This window comes from Erythrolamprus reginae, chromosome 1 (assembly GCF_031021105.1).
Source record: "Erythrolamprus reginae isolate rEryReg1 chromosome 1, rEryReg1.hap1, whole genome shotgun sequence".
Classification (NCBI taxonomy): Eukaryota; Metazoa; Chordata; class Lepidosauria; order Squamata; family Dipsadidae; genus Erythrolamprus; species Erythrolamprus reginae.
Window position 1 is genome coordinate 2520007 of NC_091950.1, and position 17909 is coordinate 2537915.

The 17909-nt window shown below is 34.3% G+C and overlaps 1 protein-coding gene across 10 annotated transcripts in view; it reads left to right on the forward strand.

Moving 5' to 3' along the window:
* LOC139162813 (NACHT, LRR and PYD domains-containing protein 12-like) overlaps positions 1-17909 on the forward strand; it is a 130110-nt gene that overhangs the window by 81843 nt on the left and 30358 nt on the right. For 8 of the 10 annotated variants that reach the window (XR_011558386.1, XM_070743677.1, XM_070743636.1 and 5 more), the window contains 3 exons: positions 2263-2433; positions 17174-17344; positions 17533-17703. Coding sequence is in view for 9 of the 10 variants with exons in the window: in XM_070743677.1 (XP_070599778.1) it covers positions 2263-2433; positions 17174-17344; positions 17533-17703 (513 nt within the window). In the remaining variant the exon portion in view is untranslated. Of the gene's footprint in view, positions 1-1994; positions 2125-2262; positions 2434-17173; positions 17345-17532; positions 17704-17909 lie in introns of those variants that run through there. The other 2 variants (XM_070743708.1, XM_070743695.1) reach the window with 2 other exon arrangements.

Sequence of the window (17909 nt, forward strand, 5' to 3'; positions counted from 1 at the left end):
CAAGATAATAGACAACAAGGAGGATTCTTGGAACCAAACAGAGATTTATATTATCAAGCAACAAGATTGCAGTGGATTACTGAGTGGATAACATTAAAAAATGTCAGACTACTAACTTTAGAAGGTCATGAAAAGCAAACAGGTTGGCACAGCCTTTTATGGTATGGGAAACAGAAAGTGCATTGATACTTTTATAATAATAAAATTAGAGAATCCCTTCATAAAATCTGGTTAAAAATTAAATCCTGCCACTATAAAGAAATACCTCTATGGATATCCAGCATGGAGGCCCTTACATATCAAAAGGTAATAAACCTACAGAGAATACTAAGGTATGAAGAAATATTGGACGCTCTGTGTAGTTTAAAAGACTTGGAAACAATAAAACCAAAAGGTCTAACCCTAGACTGGTGGACGTACTATCAAATCCAATCTAAATTTAGTGAAGATAAAAAGAAAGAATGAATTGCAAACAAAAGAACGGAATTGGACAAGATATTATTGGAACCAGGAAGAAAATTCATAACTAGAATATATAAATATTTATTAAATTATAAAATGGAAGTAGAAATTGTCAAGGGATGTATGATCAGTCGGGGGAGGAATTTTGGATACAGTATAAATTTGGACAAATGAGAGAAAATTTGGACCTCCAATTATAAACTTACAAAAGTGACATCTTATAAATAAAATTTATATAAAATGTTCTACAGGTGGCATCTTCCACTTGCGAGACTTGCAAAAATGTACAAAAACATGGACCCTAAATGTTGGAAATGCCAGGAAAAGGAGGGAACCTATTATCCTATGTGGTGGTCATGCCCTAAAATTAAAAAACTGTGGATCAAAATACATAAATGGTTAGAAGAAATAATACAACAAAAGATTAATATGAAACCAGAAACCTTTTTACTAGGAATATTTGATGATGACTTAGGGAAAAAACATAGGTACATTATTCAACATATCCTTACAGCAAGAAGAATAGTAATGGCACAATATTGGAAACAGAAAGAAACACCGAGCGATAGGACTATTACTAAAAAAAAATTAAAGTGTGCGGAACTGGACAAATTAACATATGCATTGAACAACAAAGAAAACACAGAATTTTATGAAAGTTGGAATATGTTCTATAGTTGGGTAGAGAAAAGAAAGGAAATGAGGAGAGGAGAGAAAACAGGAGAAACTTGTAAAGTGTAAAAATATTGATGGAGATAGAGAATTAGGGAATAGATAATAATAATAAGTAATAGATAATGGATAATTTAATAAATAATAATAAGTCTATGGAGAGGGGTGGCATACAAATCTAATAAATAAATAAATATCTTAATGTTTGCATGTTGATTATATTATATAAAATGTAGATATTGAAATATTCATAATGATATTAATAAGGAAATACATTGAAAGTAAAAAACTGTAAAAGAAATACAGTTTAACCGTATGAAATATGACAACAGTACAGTTTCCTGTAAAAAGAAGAGATTTAGAAGTTGAATTGTTTCCTTTTATCTTTTTTCTTTTTTCCCCCTCATTTTTTTCTTTTTCTTTTTCTTTCTCTTTTTTTCTTTTCCTTTTTGTATGTCTGTTTTATATGTATTTATTTGTGTTATGTGTGTATAAGTCTAATCAATGTTATAAATGTATTTTCAATATTTATATCCAATAAAAATTATTTTTAAAATTTCCATGGGCTGTTTGCTCTTATCTGGTAAATTTATGCTGTAATATTTCAATCCATTTCTTATATTCTTACTTATTCATGTTTCATAACCCTTATCCTAAAATAAATGCCCTTTAAGAGTAAAGATCCAAATTTACTGCTCTTCAAACAAAAAAATATCAATTCATATCATCTATTTCATGCCTTAAATCTAACTATAACAGTAGCAATGCAGGGAAAAATACTTATAATTATTCAAGCTAATCTCTGCAGACTTTCTGGAGGATTTAATACAATATTTTACGACAGGCCTATTGAAGAAATATTTGCAGAAGTACTGAGAAAAAACAGAGATTGAGAGAGTTAACATTGTTTTACGGAATCCATGATGACAAAACAATGGAACTATTGTGTGATGGGCTCAAAAATCCAGGGTGTACAGTAAAAAAGCTAAAGTAAGAAATGCATATACCGCTCTGTTTGATCTACACAACCATTTTTAACTTAATCACAGTCCCTTCAAGTCTGATAAAAATACATTCTATGCTTGTTTTTCAAGAAATAGTTTTAATTTTTCATACTCTTCTTTGGAGGGTTGATGGAGCGATCCTGACTGAACTCAGCAGTGGGTATCTTGCGGAAGTATTGAAGAAAAACCAGAGATTGAGAGAGTTGGAGTTGTGCTTCCACATCAATGATGTCAAAGCAGTACAACTATTATGTGGTATGGTGAAAGATCCAGAATGTAAAATAAAGAAGCTAAAGTAAGTAATGCATTTTACTCTGCAAAATTGTCTTCTAAAGGTTAACATTTTGTATATCTAGAGAGAAGCAGTTTAGCTTCCATTGTTTATCATGTTCACTTTGGTTGAGGGTGGAATTCAGCTAGTTCACATCAGTTCAGCTGGTCAATTTTTAACACTTCTATGCAGTTTGGAGAAGCGGCAAAGCTCCCCACCCGCTGGCCCTGCCTGCCCTGGCCTATGTATATTGCCTTTGCCACACAGCCCAATGAATCTCCACGCCTCCCCCTTTGCCTTGGATTGGATCACCAAAGAGAAGCATGCTGTACTTTATCTCCGATCAGGTCTTAGGGTTGTGCCACTCCCTGGTTCCAGCCTTACCCCGGAACCTCCACCTGCTTGCCATTCACCTCATCTAGGTCAGGGAATGCACCAGTCCACTCTTCCGGCCTTGTCCCAGGCCTTTGTCTGCATACCACCCCTTGCCCAGCCACAAATTATGGCCCCCAGGGTCCAAGCAATTTATTCAGCCTTTGGCCTTTTGTGCTAGGGTGAAGTGGGGGGCAGGGGACATGGGCACTGGAGGGTCCAAGCAGTTTGGGAATGGACCAGATGGTTTTTCTGACTTGTAAGAGGTTCCATTCAGAAAGCACTGGAGTGGAGGTCTTGCAGCCGTTACTTCCATCCCTTGCCAAACCTCGGTCGCTTGTGGAGATGCTCCAGGTGCCCCCTCAGTCGGCAGCTGCTTCTCTCCACTGCTGTTGTTGCTGGATGAGAGAATGTCTTGTGCAGTTTAGCAGCTGTGGGCCGCTGCTTTCCTCTAGGTCCCATGCAAAAGCTCTGCAGCTGAGAGAAACCGCATTCAACATGGCTGCTACTTCTCTGTGCCACAGCACTTTCCCGATGGGCCTTGGAGGAAAGCCGTGGCTCAAAGCTGCTAAACTGCACAAGACCCTCTCCCAGCAGTGTGGAGAGTAGCAGCCACTGCATCGGAGAGAAGATATGGAGGGGAACAGGGCCTGAATGGCTGCTGGGTTGAGCAACTTTGTGTGGCCGAAGGTATGCATGCATGGAAGGAGAGTGTGCGTGTGTGCATGCTTACATTTTGGGTGAACCATTTGCTAAATTAGTTGAAGCCCACCCCTGCTTCAGTTCCTTTAAAAATACAAAGTATGGTTGTTTTTCCTCAGAGAATGTTAATTATCTAGATTTACCTGTCCTATTGAATGCCTTTCCCCATTCTTCTATTGATGACTTCTCCACTGAGGATTCCTCTCCCGTACAATCATCAAAATGTCCATCAATAGGAGTACTGTCCTTAAACAATGGCGTTTCAACAACAATTTTGTCATCTTCTTGTTCCAACTTCCTCCACCCAATATGCTCCATAAATTTAGCACTTGCACTACTATATACATTCTTAGTACCTTGCTCTCATAATCCAAATCCACTATGATTTGCCTCAACCAATGAAATACAATTACGTTGTTCTATGCTGTCCCTTTTGCCTTACTTGCATGGGAATTACTAACAATACCAGACTTGATAACTGCCTGGATCTCATTTTCTGCAACAGCAGAACTACGAACTCATTGAAGCCCACCTCTCAACATTAAACTGGAAAACTCTATTCTCTGAATGCTACACTACTGATGACCTCTACAACACATTCCTACTCGAAATGAAAATTACCATCAGACTTCATGTACCTCTAACATGTACCATAAACAAAAAAAATAACCTCCCCATCTCAATAAGAAAATTACAAACAAGAAAAAAATCTCTCTGGAGGAAAAACAAAAAAGGACAAGTTTCCAACTTCAAAAGCCGATATAAAAGCATTTGCAATCTGTTTTGATCATAGTTTATTCTTTTGTTCATAATTGGTTTCAGTCTCTCTGCCATGATTGACATAAACATTTTGTAATCAACATTAAGAAGCGATATTGGTCTATAGTTTTGTATATTTTGTGTTTTAGAAATGTCTTTCGGTATTATACTTACTAGCACCTGTGTCCATGTTGTGGGTAATGCTCCCTTTTCTAACACCTCATTGAATATAATTAATAATATTTCCCCTAATATTTCCTTTAATTCTTTATAAAATTCCGCCGGTATCCCATCGGGGCCTGGTGTTTTGTTATTTTTTTGTTTGGGTATCGCATTTTCCAATTCTATTAAGGTTATTTCTTTGTTTAGTATTGCTTTATCTAGTTCTGATATTTCTTCTACTTTTACATTTTCTAGGTATTTATTTAATTGGTCTTTTTTGTTGCTTCTCTTTGGTATAGTTCAGTGTAATATTTAACTGCAATATTCTTTTTTTTATCCACTGTGTATTGGGTTTTTCCATTTTCATCCTCTAATATTTGTATATATCGTTCTTCTTCTTTTTTTAATTTATATGCTAACCATCTACCTGTTTTATTTGCATTTTCAAATTGGTATTGTTTAGTCCTCTTTAATTTTACGGCAATTTTGTCTTGTATTATTAAGTTAATATTGTGTTTTATTTTATCCCTTTCTTCTCTTATTGTTTCATTTTGGAGATCTTTTTGGATTTCTGTTTCTAAATATTTTAATTTATTTTTATATTCATTTAATTTTTATCTTTGGATTTCTTAATTTTCGCTGAGTATGCTATTGTTAACCCTCTTATAAATGCTTTCGTAGTGTCCCAAATATTCTGAATTGTGGTATCATTATTCCAATTGTCTTTAAAAAATAATTTAAGTTCTTGTTTAATATGATTAATGTAATTTTGTTCTTGAAATAAAGCTTGGTTTGTAGACCATCGATGATGTTCTTTCCTCGGGTTTTTGATTTTTATTAATATTGGATGGTGGTCTGCCCACAGATTTGGGCCTATTTCGATATCTTGATATATTCGATATATTAATTTTCCAATTTCTTTATCTGCCCAAATCATGTCTATCCTGGACCAAGATTTCTTAGGTGGTGAGTAGAAAGTATATTCTAGGTTTTGGGGGTATCTCTCTCTCTCTCCATATATCTGCCAATCTATGTTCTCTCACCATCTCATGAAATTCTACTGGTAGGGTTTTCCTGTCCTTCGATTTTTTCCTTATTGTTTTGTAATCTTTTTTAATGTCATATACCGTGTTATAGTCTCCAATAATGCAAATGTTTCCCTTTTCTATCTGTCCTACATGTTCCGCTAATTTTTTATAAAATTGTTTCTGTTTTGAATTTGTGGCATAAATTGCTATTATAACTATTTCTTTATTTCCTATTCTGATCTTTACACTTAATATTCTTCCTTCTTTGTCTGAATAGATTTTTTCAGGTTGCAGTGTGTCCCTAATGTATAGAGCTATGCCCCTTTTTTAAGAATCTGTTAATGCTGTAAATAATTTACCTAGTTTTTTATTTTCTAATAATTTGCGGTTCTGGTTTCTTATATGGACTTCTTGTAGGCATAATATATCTAAATTTTGTTTTATTAATTTCATCATTATCTGTTTTCTTTTCATAGGTGAATTCAATCTGTTGATATTTACTGAAAATAGATTAAGCGTTTTTGCCATATTTTTCTTCTTTCCTCTTTCCCGTTCCTCTCTTCCCTTCTACTGATGTTTTGCCGCTGCTCTTGTTATAATTCTTTCCTCCTTTAGGGGTTCTCCCTTCTCCTGGTCCTCCTCTCCTCTCTCCTCCTCCAGTCTCTCCCTTCGAACTTGATGTTCTATATCTTGACGATCATCTTCTTTTTCTAAATGTTGTTTAATAAAATAATCAGCTTTTTCAAATGTGTCAATTTTGATTTTCCTCCCATTCCAAGTTATTAGAAGTCCATCTGGGATTAACCATCGAAATGGTATTTCCCTTCTCATCAATTTGGCCATAAAATAATGATAATCTCTCCTTTTCTCCCTTATCCTTTTGGGTATCTGCTTGAGAACCGTTATTTCTTTTTCTTGATAGATTATTTTCTCATTTCTTGTTGTTTTGTATATTTCATTTCTTATAGATTTTTTAGTGAATCTTACATGAACTTCTCTCGGTAGTCTGTGATTTTTCGCGTAGTTTGTCTGAATTCTATATATTTCATCAATGTGATTTTTCACCTCCTTGATTTCAATTTGTGTGTTTTCACTTATTAATTATGCTAATTTGTTAAATAGGTCTTCATCTGCGTTTTCAGGGATGTTTTGGAAGTGGAGGAAATGTGCCAATTTCTCCATTTCTAATATTGCGATTGAGGCCTCGAGATCTTTATTGGCCGCCTTTAATCTTCCCTCCGCTTCACCTCTTTTCTCCTCTATTCTCCTTGTATCTGTTTCTAATTTTTGAATTCTTTGTTCATGATTAATTATGATCTCTTGTATATTCTCCATTCGATTTTCTAACCCTTCATTTTTTTCAAAGTTCTTATTTGTTTCCTCTTGGTTCTGTTTTATAGTTTCTTGGGTTGCTGACGCAGACTCCTGACTCCGTACCATAAATTCCTGGATTAAATTTAAAGAAGCTTGTATTGATTGAAGAGATGTTTTATCCATTGTCACCATTTCTATATTAGATTTTGTATTTTGTATAGGCGGAGTTCCTGGTGTAGATTTTTTCTGGTATTTGGAGAAGTTAGTTGACATAATATCTTTCTATTTAGATGTTCATAAAATATTCTCAGATTTATGTTTAAAAAATTACTCTATAGGAGGTATATTCAACGGCATCAATTAATTATGGCAGAGAAGTTATAGTTTGATCCAAAAAGTCAATCAGTCCAGCTTATCAGATTTTTCCCTCTTAACACAGTTCTAACTTATCAAATCTCAATGGTTAATAAAGGTCAACTTTAAAATTTCTAATTATATGTCTATATATGTATTTCTTAATTAATCAATAAGTATCAGTAAATATCACTAAATATCAATAAGTATATAAATAGAATATAAATAGTCAACAATAATTAATAATTAATAGTAAATAGTTAGTGGTTAATAACAGTAAACAGTAATAAATAGTTTAATATGATTATAAATTAAATTTTATCTAAAACTTCTAATATCTTTAACATAGTAACAATGTAATCACTCTATAATCACTATGGTTGATATAAGTTATCAATTAGAACCTTACCAATTTACTAATTTAATCAAACAATTAATCAAACAATTAAACACTTTTGATTACAGGAAGGAAGAGGGAAGAAGAAAGAAAGGAGATGGAGAAAAGGATTTGGGGGAACTCATTAAGTAACAATTTGAAAAAATAAGTATGAATATAAGCAAAAGGAGAAACGAAAAGAAGGAGAAGGGGGAAGGGGGGAAGGGGTCAGTTGGAATAGGAAAGATAGAAATAAAGGGTTTATAATTAATTAAGTTACAAGAATCAAATTTCAAATTTCAAACCGCATATAAATAATAAATTATCTAGAGGTTATTTTTTTTAAAAAAAATTGACATTTTTGTTATTAATATACGTTTGTAAAGAGTTCAAAATTCTTGGGTGGTTGTTTTATGTGGTATTTAGCAGTTCAGTCAATGTCTCTAATCAGCAATAGTAATATCCTGGGTTACCATAAATGTTAGTTTCCGGCTCTAGGTTTTTTCCTGCAGACAAAGAATGGCGTCTCCTCTCCTTCAATCACGTGTCTTCTTTCTTCCCCGACACTCTGAGTTTACAAACTCCAACTGACACTCCTGATACAAACAAACCTTTAAACCTCCATTTTCCTTCCAACTCTCAGCTGATCCCCACTCTCTCACCACAACCACGCCAGGCAACTCAGGAGGCTCAAAGGAAAGAAACTCAGGAGGGAAAAAAAAAGGCGGTTGTCTCAAGATTTCAACTCCTTCCCAGCCGGTTCCATCTTTTCCCCTTCTTCACTCCTTCGCTGTCGCTGTCACCGCCACGTCGCTTGGTCTTTCCTCCGCTCCCTGGTCTCCATTCCGGATGCCCCTCTATAGTCTTCAGTCTCCGTATTCTGTTCAGTGGGCCCACTTCCAGTCTCCTTTCGACTCCTCACTGCTCCACACTCTTGTCTGGCTCCACCAAACAAAGTACTCAGTTGTCTTCCGCCCGGGCGCCACTCTCTCCCCAGTGAGATCCTTCTTTCTCAACTTTCCTTCAGTCTCCACTCACTTCCACCCACCATCAACAACTTCCTTTTCCCTTCTCAGTTGAAATGCTCCGTTCTCCTCAATCACCGATTGTTCATTCCAGGAGACTGCCTGATTCTTTCCCTTTTAACGTCTTTTCACCCTTAATTCTCACGGGTAAGTAGGTATAATAATAGTAATTAGATACAAACCGCTGCTACCGCCACTTCTCTTTGGCTTCCCTGCTGTCAGCTCAGTGAGCCAACCCTTTGGGCCGGAGGTAGAAACCCCGACTTTTTTTCTGTCCAAATGTGGGGGTTTCATCACCCACAGAGGGGGGTTGTGCCCCACCCTCTGCACAATGCTTCCCCTTACTCAAACTTCTCTCACCGGGAAGAATTTTCACCACTAAGTGGTTTTTAAACTAAAAATCTTGAGTGTAAGCCAGGAGCAGGTAACTTACATGTCGCTTCAGCTTGGCCCCACCCCTGAGAAATCATGGCAGAGAGACTGAAACCAATTATGAAGAAAAGAATAAACTATGTTCAAAATGGATTTCTGCCAGGAAGATATATACAAAATAATATAAGAATGATATTGGACGTTTTAGAATATTACGAGGTACATTCGGAAAGACAACTAGCCCTTATGTTCTTAGATGCTCAAAAAGCTTTCGACAACTTGAGATGGGAATTCATATTGGAATTAATTAAAAAAATGAAATTCGGACCAAAAATTACCCAAATGATACAAACAATATACCACACTCCATCTGCAAAAATTATAATTAATGGTGAACTAACAGACTCGTTCCAAATTTGGAAAGGGGTACGCCAAGGATGTCCGCTATCCCCACTTTTATACATTCTAGCGGTGGAAACATTGCTAAATCAAATAAGAACAAATGCAAAGATTACAGGCTTGAAGGTTAGGAAACAGGAATTCAATGTACAGGCTTATGCGGACGATTTAGTTTTCATATTGGACGACCCAATAGAAACAGGTGAATATTTAATGGAAGAAATAAAACAATATGGAGATGTAGCAGGTCTAAAAATCAATAAACAAAAAACTAAAATTATAACTAAAAATATGAACCTAAAGCAAGAGCAGGAATTAGAGAGAAATTTAGGAATTCAAACTGTAAAAAAAGTAAAATATTTAGGCATAACATTAACCAAAAGATGTAATACAATCCAAAAAGACAATTACGATACACTAATTAAAAAACCGGAAGAACAACTAATTAGATGGAATAAGCTTCACATTTCATTGACAGGGAGAATCTCCACAATTAAAATGACCATTCTACCAAAGTTTCTTTACCTATTCCAAACCATCCCAGTAAAATTGAATAAAAATTTCTTTACAAAATTAAATGCTACTATCTCTAAATTCATTTGGGAAGGGAAAAACCAAGAGTAAGATTTAAGTATTTACAAGATAAAGTTAAACAAGGTGGATTTGGTCTACCAGATTTTGAAAGTTATTATCAAGCATCGACATTACTTTGGCTAAAAGATTGGATAGACCTTAAAAACCAAAGATTACTAGCATTAGAAGGACATGACATTTTACAGGGATGGAACGGTTTCCTTTGGAACGAAAAGAACAAAATTCCAACATATTTTAAAAACCATATAATTAGAGATTCCTTAATGATAATATGGACATGATTAAAAAAGAACACTATCCCAAAATTCCAAGATGGTACTCCAGTGTGGAAGCTCTTACACATCCCAATATCTTTCAAATTCAAAATCTGGTAAATTATAACCAAATACTAGACAAGGAAGGAAACATCAAAACAAGACAACAATTAGAAAATCAAAATATTAATGTTGACTGGTGGCCATACTCCCAAATTCAGGCGAAATGGAATAAAGTCAAAAAAAAAATGGAATACAGGAAAAGGACAGTATAATAGATAAATTACTATTAGGACAGGAAAAAATTTTTATAACTAGGCTGTACAATTTCATAATTGGGTACAAAATGGAAACCGAGATAGTAAAAGGAAATATGATTAGTTGGGCCCAAAATATAGGATACAACATATATTTAAACCAATGGGAACAAATGTGGAAAAATCTTCAAATAACGAAATCAGTACCATATAAGGAAAACATACAAAAAATGTTCTATAGATGGCACCTAGCTCCAGCGAGATTAGCTAAAATATACCCAAATGTGAAGCCAAATTGTTGGAGGTGCAATAATAAAAGTGGGACTTTCTTTCACCTATGGTGGACATGTCCCTATATAAAAAAGATCTGGAAAAAAATTCAAGGATGGATTCGTGATATTACTACAACCACACTAAAATTAAAACCAGAGACCTTTCTTTTGGGCATAATAGATCAAAAACTCAAAAAAGATCATTACTATCTGATTCAACACATAATCACAGCCACAAGAATTACAATAGCACAAAACTGGAAAAAAGAAGAAACACCATCAGAAAGAGAAATTATTAAAAAAATATATGATTGTGCAGAAATGGACAGACTTACCCAAAAACTCAAAAACAAAGAAGACTTAAAATACTATAAAATTGGGGAAATTTTTATGAATGGGTAACAACAAGGAAAAAAGATAAAAAATTAAATCTAAAATAAGAAGATACATGAAAATAACAATGATAGTGAATAAACACTAGGTTCTGAAAATCATCAATTGATTTGATATTAAACTCAATCCAAACTGATCTTAGATAAAGTGTATGACAGAACAAAAACTTCAAAAACCGCAGCCGCCGTATGCCGCACACCAACAATTAAAAGAAATTTGGAACTGTTACAAAACAGTTCAATGGGGGGATACGGGCTAATGAAGGGCAATAGTATATAAAGTATTTATATAGAAAGTTTAGAATTTAATCTTAATGATGATACAACAATGTTTTCGCTTTGAAATGACATGGAATATTTGTACAAAATAATTAACAAGTTAAGGACAATGATTATATAACTATGAGTATGTTTTGAAATAGTGATGTAAAACAATATATATTTGCTCTTCCTTTTTAACCTTTGTAATATAATAAAAGCTATTAAAAAAAACATTTGCAATCAAATAAAAGCAGAACGCCTTAACTACTACAGTAAACAAGAGGAAAATCTACGCACCAAATCCAATAGAGCTTTCTACAACTTTGTCAGCAATAAACTCAAAGACTCTAGACCTATCCCACCTTTCAAAGAATAACAAAGAATACCATGATGATTCATCCAAAGCAAACCTCCTCATCTCTTTCTTTGGCTCTGTCTTTGTTAACAGCAATGGCTCATCCCTCAATTTCATCAATGGCACCTCATACTTCCTCAATGAGCTAACCCAAGTAGACTTCACTGAAGACCGAGTTGAAAAAGCATTACGTGACCTTAAACCTTCTCTATCAGTCGGACCAGATGATCTATGTGCTTACTTCCTAAAAAATCTCTCTTTATTTATTTTTATTTATTTTATTTTATTTATTTATTTATTTTGTCCAATACAAATTGAATGTTAAGGAGAATAAAAGTGTGTAGTAGTAAATATCAGGGGAGGGATAGAAGAAGAGATATGAGAATAGAATACATCAATGAAGAGTAGAGAAAGGATATATGGATGGGAGAAAAGATATATAAAATATAGGAGAGACAATTGGACAGGGGACAGAAGTCACACTAGTGCATTTATGCTCGCCCCTTACTGACCTCTAAGGAATCTGGAGAAGTCAAACGTGGAAAGTCTAAGGGAAAAATGTTGGGGGTTGGGGGTTGACACCATGGAGTCTGGTAATATTTCTTACAGTCAAGTTTGGAGCGGTTTGAACCTGTTGTGTGCTCTTGTGTTATTGCGGTTGAAGCTGAAGTAGTTGTTGACAGGCAGGATGTTGCAGCATATGAACTTGTGGGCAATACTTAGATCATGTTTAAGGCATCTTAGTTCTACGCTTTCTAGACCCAGGATTGTAAAAAAGGCTGCTTATAGGAGGTATAAAGAGTCTGGAAGTATAGCTGATAGAGAGGTGTATAAAATGAGACAGAAGGAGGCAAAACAGATAATATATGCTGCTAAAGTCTCAAAAGAGGAAGAAATTGCCAAATCTGTAAAGAAGGGGGATAAAACCTTCTTCAGATATATTAGTGATAGGAAGAAGAAAAACTTCAGAATCACGAAGCTTAGTACTGGGAATAATACATGCATAAGGAGATTGCGGACCATTTCAATATCTACTTCTGTTCAGTTTTCTCAAAAGACACCTTACAAAATAATACTATAGAGGGGTATAGCATTGCTTCCAGCTGTACGGATTCAGCTCCAGTGATCTTAGAAGCCGATGTCTTAGAAGAACTTGAACGATTAAAGATAAATAAGGCAATGGGTCCAGATGGCATCCACCCCAGAGTTTTTAAAGAACTCAGATCTGTCATTGCTACCCCCCTGACTGATGTGTTTAACCAATCCCTGTTAACAGGAGATGTTCCTGAGGATTGGAGAATGGCCAGTGTTGTGCCTATCCACAAGAAGGGCAGTAGAGAAGAAGCTGGTAACTACAGGCCACTTAGCTTGACATCAGTTATAGTTAAAATGATTGAGACTCTACTCAAAAAGGGGATAAATCAGCACCTAACAAACAATAACTTATTGGACCCAAATCAGCATGGCTTTACTGAAGGCAAATCATGTCAGACTAATCTCATTGATTTCTTTGACTATGTCACAAAGGTGTTGGATGAAGGTGGTGCCGTGGATATTGCCTATCTGGACTTCAGCTAAGCCTTTGATACGGTTCCACATAAAGAGCTGATAGATAAATTAGTGAAGATTGGACTTAATCCCTGGATAGTTCAGTGGATTTCAAGCTAGCTGAAGCATAGACATCAGAGAGTTATTGTTAACGGCAAGTATTCTGAGCAGAGACAGGTTACAAGCGGTGTGCCACAAGGGTCTGTTCTGGGTCCTATTCTTTTTAATATGTTTGTGAGTGACATAGGGGAAGGTCTGGTAGGGAAGGTTTGCCTATTTGCTGATGACTCTAAAGTGTGCAATAGGGTTGATATTCCTGGAGGGGTCTGTAATATGGTAAATGATTTAGCTTTACTAGATAAATGGTCAAAGCAATGGAAACTGCAGTTTAATGTTTCCAAATGTAAAATAATGCACTTGGGGAAAAGGAATCCTCAATCTGAGTATTGCATTGGCAGTTCTGTGTTAGCAAAAACTTCAGAAGAGAAGGATTTAGGGTTAGTGATTTCTGACAATCTCAAAATGAGTGAGCAGTGTGGTCGGGCAATAGGAAAAGCAAGTAGGATGCTTGGCTGCATAGCTAGAGATATAACAAGCAGGAAGAGGGAGATTGTGATCCCCTTATATAGAGCGCTGGTGAGACCACATTTGGAATACTGTGTTCAGTTCTGGAGACCTCACCTTCAAAAAGATATTGACAAAATTGAACGGGTCCAAAGACGGGCTACAAGAATGGTGGAAGGTCTTAAGCATAAAACGTATCAGGAAAGACTTCATGAACTCAATCTGTATAGTCTGGAGGACAGAAGGGAAAGGGGGGACATGATCGAAACATTTAAATACGTTAAAGGGTTAAATAAGGTCCAGGAGGGAAGTGTTTTTAATAGGAAAGTGAACACAAAAACAAGGAGACACAATCTGAAGTTAGTTGGGGGAAAGATCAAAAGCAACGTGAGAAAATATTATTTCACTGAAAGAGTAGTAGATCCTTGGAACAAACTTCCAGCAGACGTGGTTGGTAAATCCACAATAACCGAATTTAAACATGCCTGGGATAAACATATATCCATTGTAAGATTAAAATACAGGAAATAGTATAAGGCAGACTAGATGGACCATGAGGTCTTTTTCTGCCGTCAGTCTTCTATGTTTCTATCTTGATTTTATTTGATTATATGGCCACCAATCCATCCTTATCTCACTTTTTTCTAATTGCTCCCTTGTCTTCAATTCACCTCTTCCATCTAGTAACTGATAGTAATTGACCATTTTATTTAAATCTTTTCTGTTGGGATGCATTATCGCCTCCATGCTTGAACACCATTTCAGGGTTTGTGGATAATGTGCTCTTTTAATTTTGGTCAATACCTAATATATTGAATTTCTAATATGCTGCCTGAAATATTTATGGGTTTTATCTTTCCTATCCCATAGAAAGGCATGCCACCCTAACATCAAATCATGTCCTTCTAATAATAATAATCTTTTGTTCTCTAATTTAATCCAATCTCTGAGCCAATCTATAATTGATGCATTGTAATATAATTCAAAATCAGGTAGACCAAAACCTCTTTGTTTAATATTGTCCTGTAAATACTATATTTTAATCCTAGGTTTTTTCCCTGCCCAAATAAATTTTGTTATAATTCTGTTAACTTTTTGGAAGAAAGATTTTTTAAAAGTGATTGGGATTATTCTAAATAAATACAATATTTTAGGTAGGATGGACATTTTAATTGCAGAGATTTTTCCAATAAGGGAAATCGGTAATTTGTTCCATTTTTCTAATTGTATTTGAATTTCTTTAATCAATACTGTATAATTATCTTCTTTAGTTGTTATTTCCCTTGGTGATAGTTTTATACCTAAATATTTAACTCTTTTCACAATTTGTAATTCTAATTTATTTTCTAATATTTGCTTTTCTTTGCTTGTCAAATTTTTTGTCTTCTGTTTGTTAATTTTTAATCCTGCTACTTCCCCAAATTTAGCAATTTCATTTAATAATTTTATTAATTGATTTATAAAAAAATTCCAATTTAAATTATCGAATGCTTTTTCTGCATCTAAAAGTATCAAAGCCAAATTTTTCCCAGGATTTACTTCATAATACTCTAATATATTTATTATATTTCTTAAATAATTAAACAATGTGCCTTAGAAGATGTAAAAGAAAGAAGAGGTCTTGCCTGTCCAAACTGGAAATTATATTATCAAGCTGCATCTTTAACTTGGACAAAGGAATGGCTTACTTTACAAAACAGAAGATTATTGAACTTATAAGGACATGATTTGATGTTAGGATGGCATGCCTTCATATGGTATGAAAAATATAAAACACATTCTTATTTTAAGACACATACAATTAGAAAGGCACTTATGGAGTGAAATAAAAAAAGATCACTTTCTAGTTTTGCCCGAATGGATATCCCCGATCGAAGCCATAACACCCCCCAGTTTGTTACAAGAAGGCAAGATTTGGAAATATAAAGATTTAGTAGATAATCAGTGGAATTTAAAAACAAATCAGGACTTGTTAGATACGGGTATTGGCATAGATTGGTGGCAATATATACAGATTAAATCTTGGTTTTATAAAGATAAAAATACATATATACTTAGAAAAGATAACAACATTTTAGGTAAATTATTAACAACCAATCAAAGAAAATTGATTGGAAAAATATATAAATACCTAATTAATTGTAAAAATATAGAATGGATATTAAAGGATAATATGTTTAGCTGGTGCAGAAACTTAAATAGAGAGATAGATCTAAGTACTTGGGAAAAAGTTTGGACATACAATTGGAAAATAACAAAGTCAACTTCTTTCAAAGAGATTCAGATTAAGATGTTTTATAGATAGTATCTACCACCAAATAGAATTTCAAAAATGTTTCAAACTAATTCACCTAACTGTTGGAAGTATAAAACAGAAATTGGTACTTATTATCATACTTGGTGGACTTGCCCAAAAGCTAAAGAATTTTGGAATTTAATAGAAAAGTGGATGAAGGAAATAACACAGCAGGAAATTAAGAAAACGCCAGAGGTTTTTTTATTGGGTATACCCAATAACAAATATAAAAAAGACTTATATTACTTAATGGTTCATATATTGGCAGCAGCTAGGATAACCTTTGCGCAAAAATGGAAAGATACTGAGATTCCAAAAGAAACAGATATTCTTAAGAAAATTTTATTGTGCTGAGCTTGACATAAAGACGAGAAGGTTAAACAACCAAGAAGAATCTGAATTTTATGATATTTTGCAGAAAGTATACATTTGGTGGGAAACAGAAAATGAGACAAGCTTGTTTTTATATTATTTTGAATATTTGAACTTAGTAGTTAAACCGTATTAGATTGTGACTATTTACAACATAAAATGTAAATTCTTCTTTTTTCTCTTAAAAATTTCTATATATACCTTTATAAATTCTTAGATATGTTTTCATTCATTATGTTATAATTGATATATTTACATATTTTTCAGATGATGTTAAATAATAATAAGATTCTTTCTTTTTTCCTTTCTTACTACAATGATGACTTCCAAAGAAAAAGAAACAAATGCATAAATCTGAATAGTTGAATTTAGTAGACAAATCTTAATAATAAATGATTACTTATAATATATTACATATAGTTCAAATATTATATTTTCTTCCCTTGTATTTCTTCTCTATTCTATTTAGAAAATTTTTATATAGATGTTTATGAAATTTTACTTATGTTTATTATACTAAAACTGTCGGTTATGTATACTATACTTATTACAATGAAGACTTCTACTTTGAGCGGAGCGACTGTAGCTCCATTAAATGTTATGTGTGCTGTATGTCATGTGTGTCTTTCCCCCCCCTGAAAATTAATAAAAATATTTAAAAAAAGAAAGAAAAAGAGTGAGAGCCTAAAGGTGCCAATCCATTCTGAATGCCCTGTATGATCACATTCCCATGCAGGCTTGGTGGAGAAGTCGCAACAATATTCTGCAGCAGGCCTCTTGCAGAAGTACTCAGCAAAATCCAGAGATTGAGAGAGTTAACGTTGTCCTTCGAAAGCTATGATGACAAATCAATCAAACTATTCTGTGATGGACTCAATAATCCAGGGTGTACAGTAGAGAAGCTAAAGTAAGAAATGCATAAACCTCTCTGTTTGTTCTACACAACCATTGTTTGATTGCTATTTTTCTGGAAATTTATCCAGGGTGAGACAGTTCAACTCTTTTACTTAATCTTAGTCGCTTCAAGTCCTATATAAATACATTCTATGCTTATTTTCAAGCAATAATTTTAATTTTTCATATTCTTTTTTTGAGGCTTGAGGGAGCGATCCTGACTAAACTCTGCAGCTGCTATCTTGTGGAACTATTGAAGAAAAACCAGAGATGGACAGAGTTGGAGCTGTGCTTCCCAAGCCCTGATGACAAAGCTGTAGAACTATTACGTGGTGAGCTGAAAGATCCAGAATGTAAAATAAAGAAGCTAAAGTGAGTATTGCATTTTACTCTCTAAAATCATCTTCTAAAGGTGAATATTTTGAAAATATATCAAGAGAGAAGCACTTTAGCTTTCATTGTTTATCATATTCACTCTAGTTCAGGGTGGGATTCAGCCGGTTCTCAGCAGTTCGGGTGAATCGGTGTTTTTTACAATTCCATGCAGTTTGGAGAAGTGGCAAAGCTCACCACCCGCT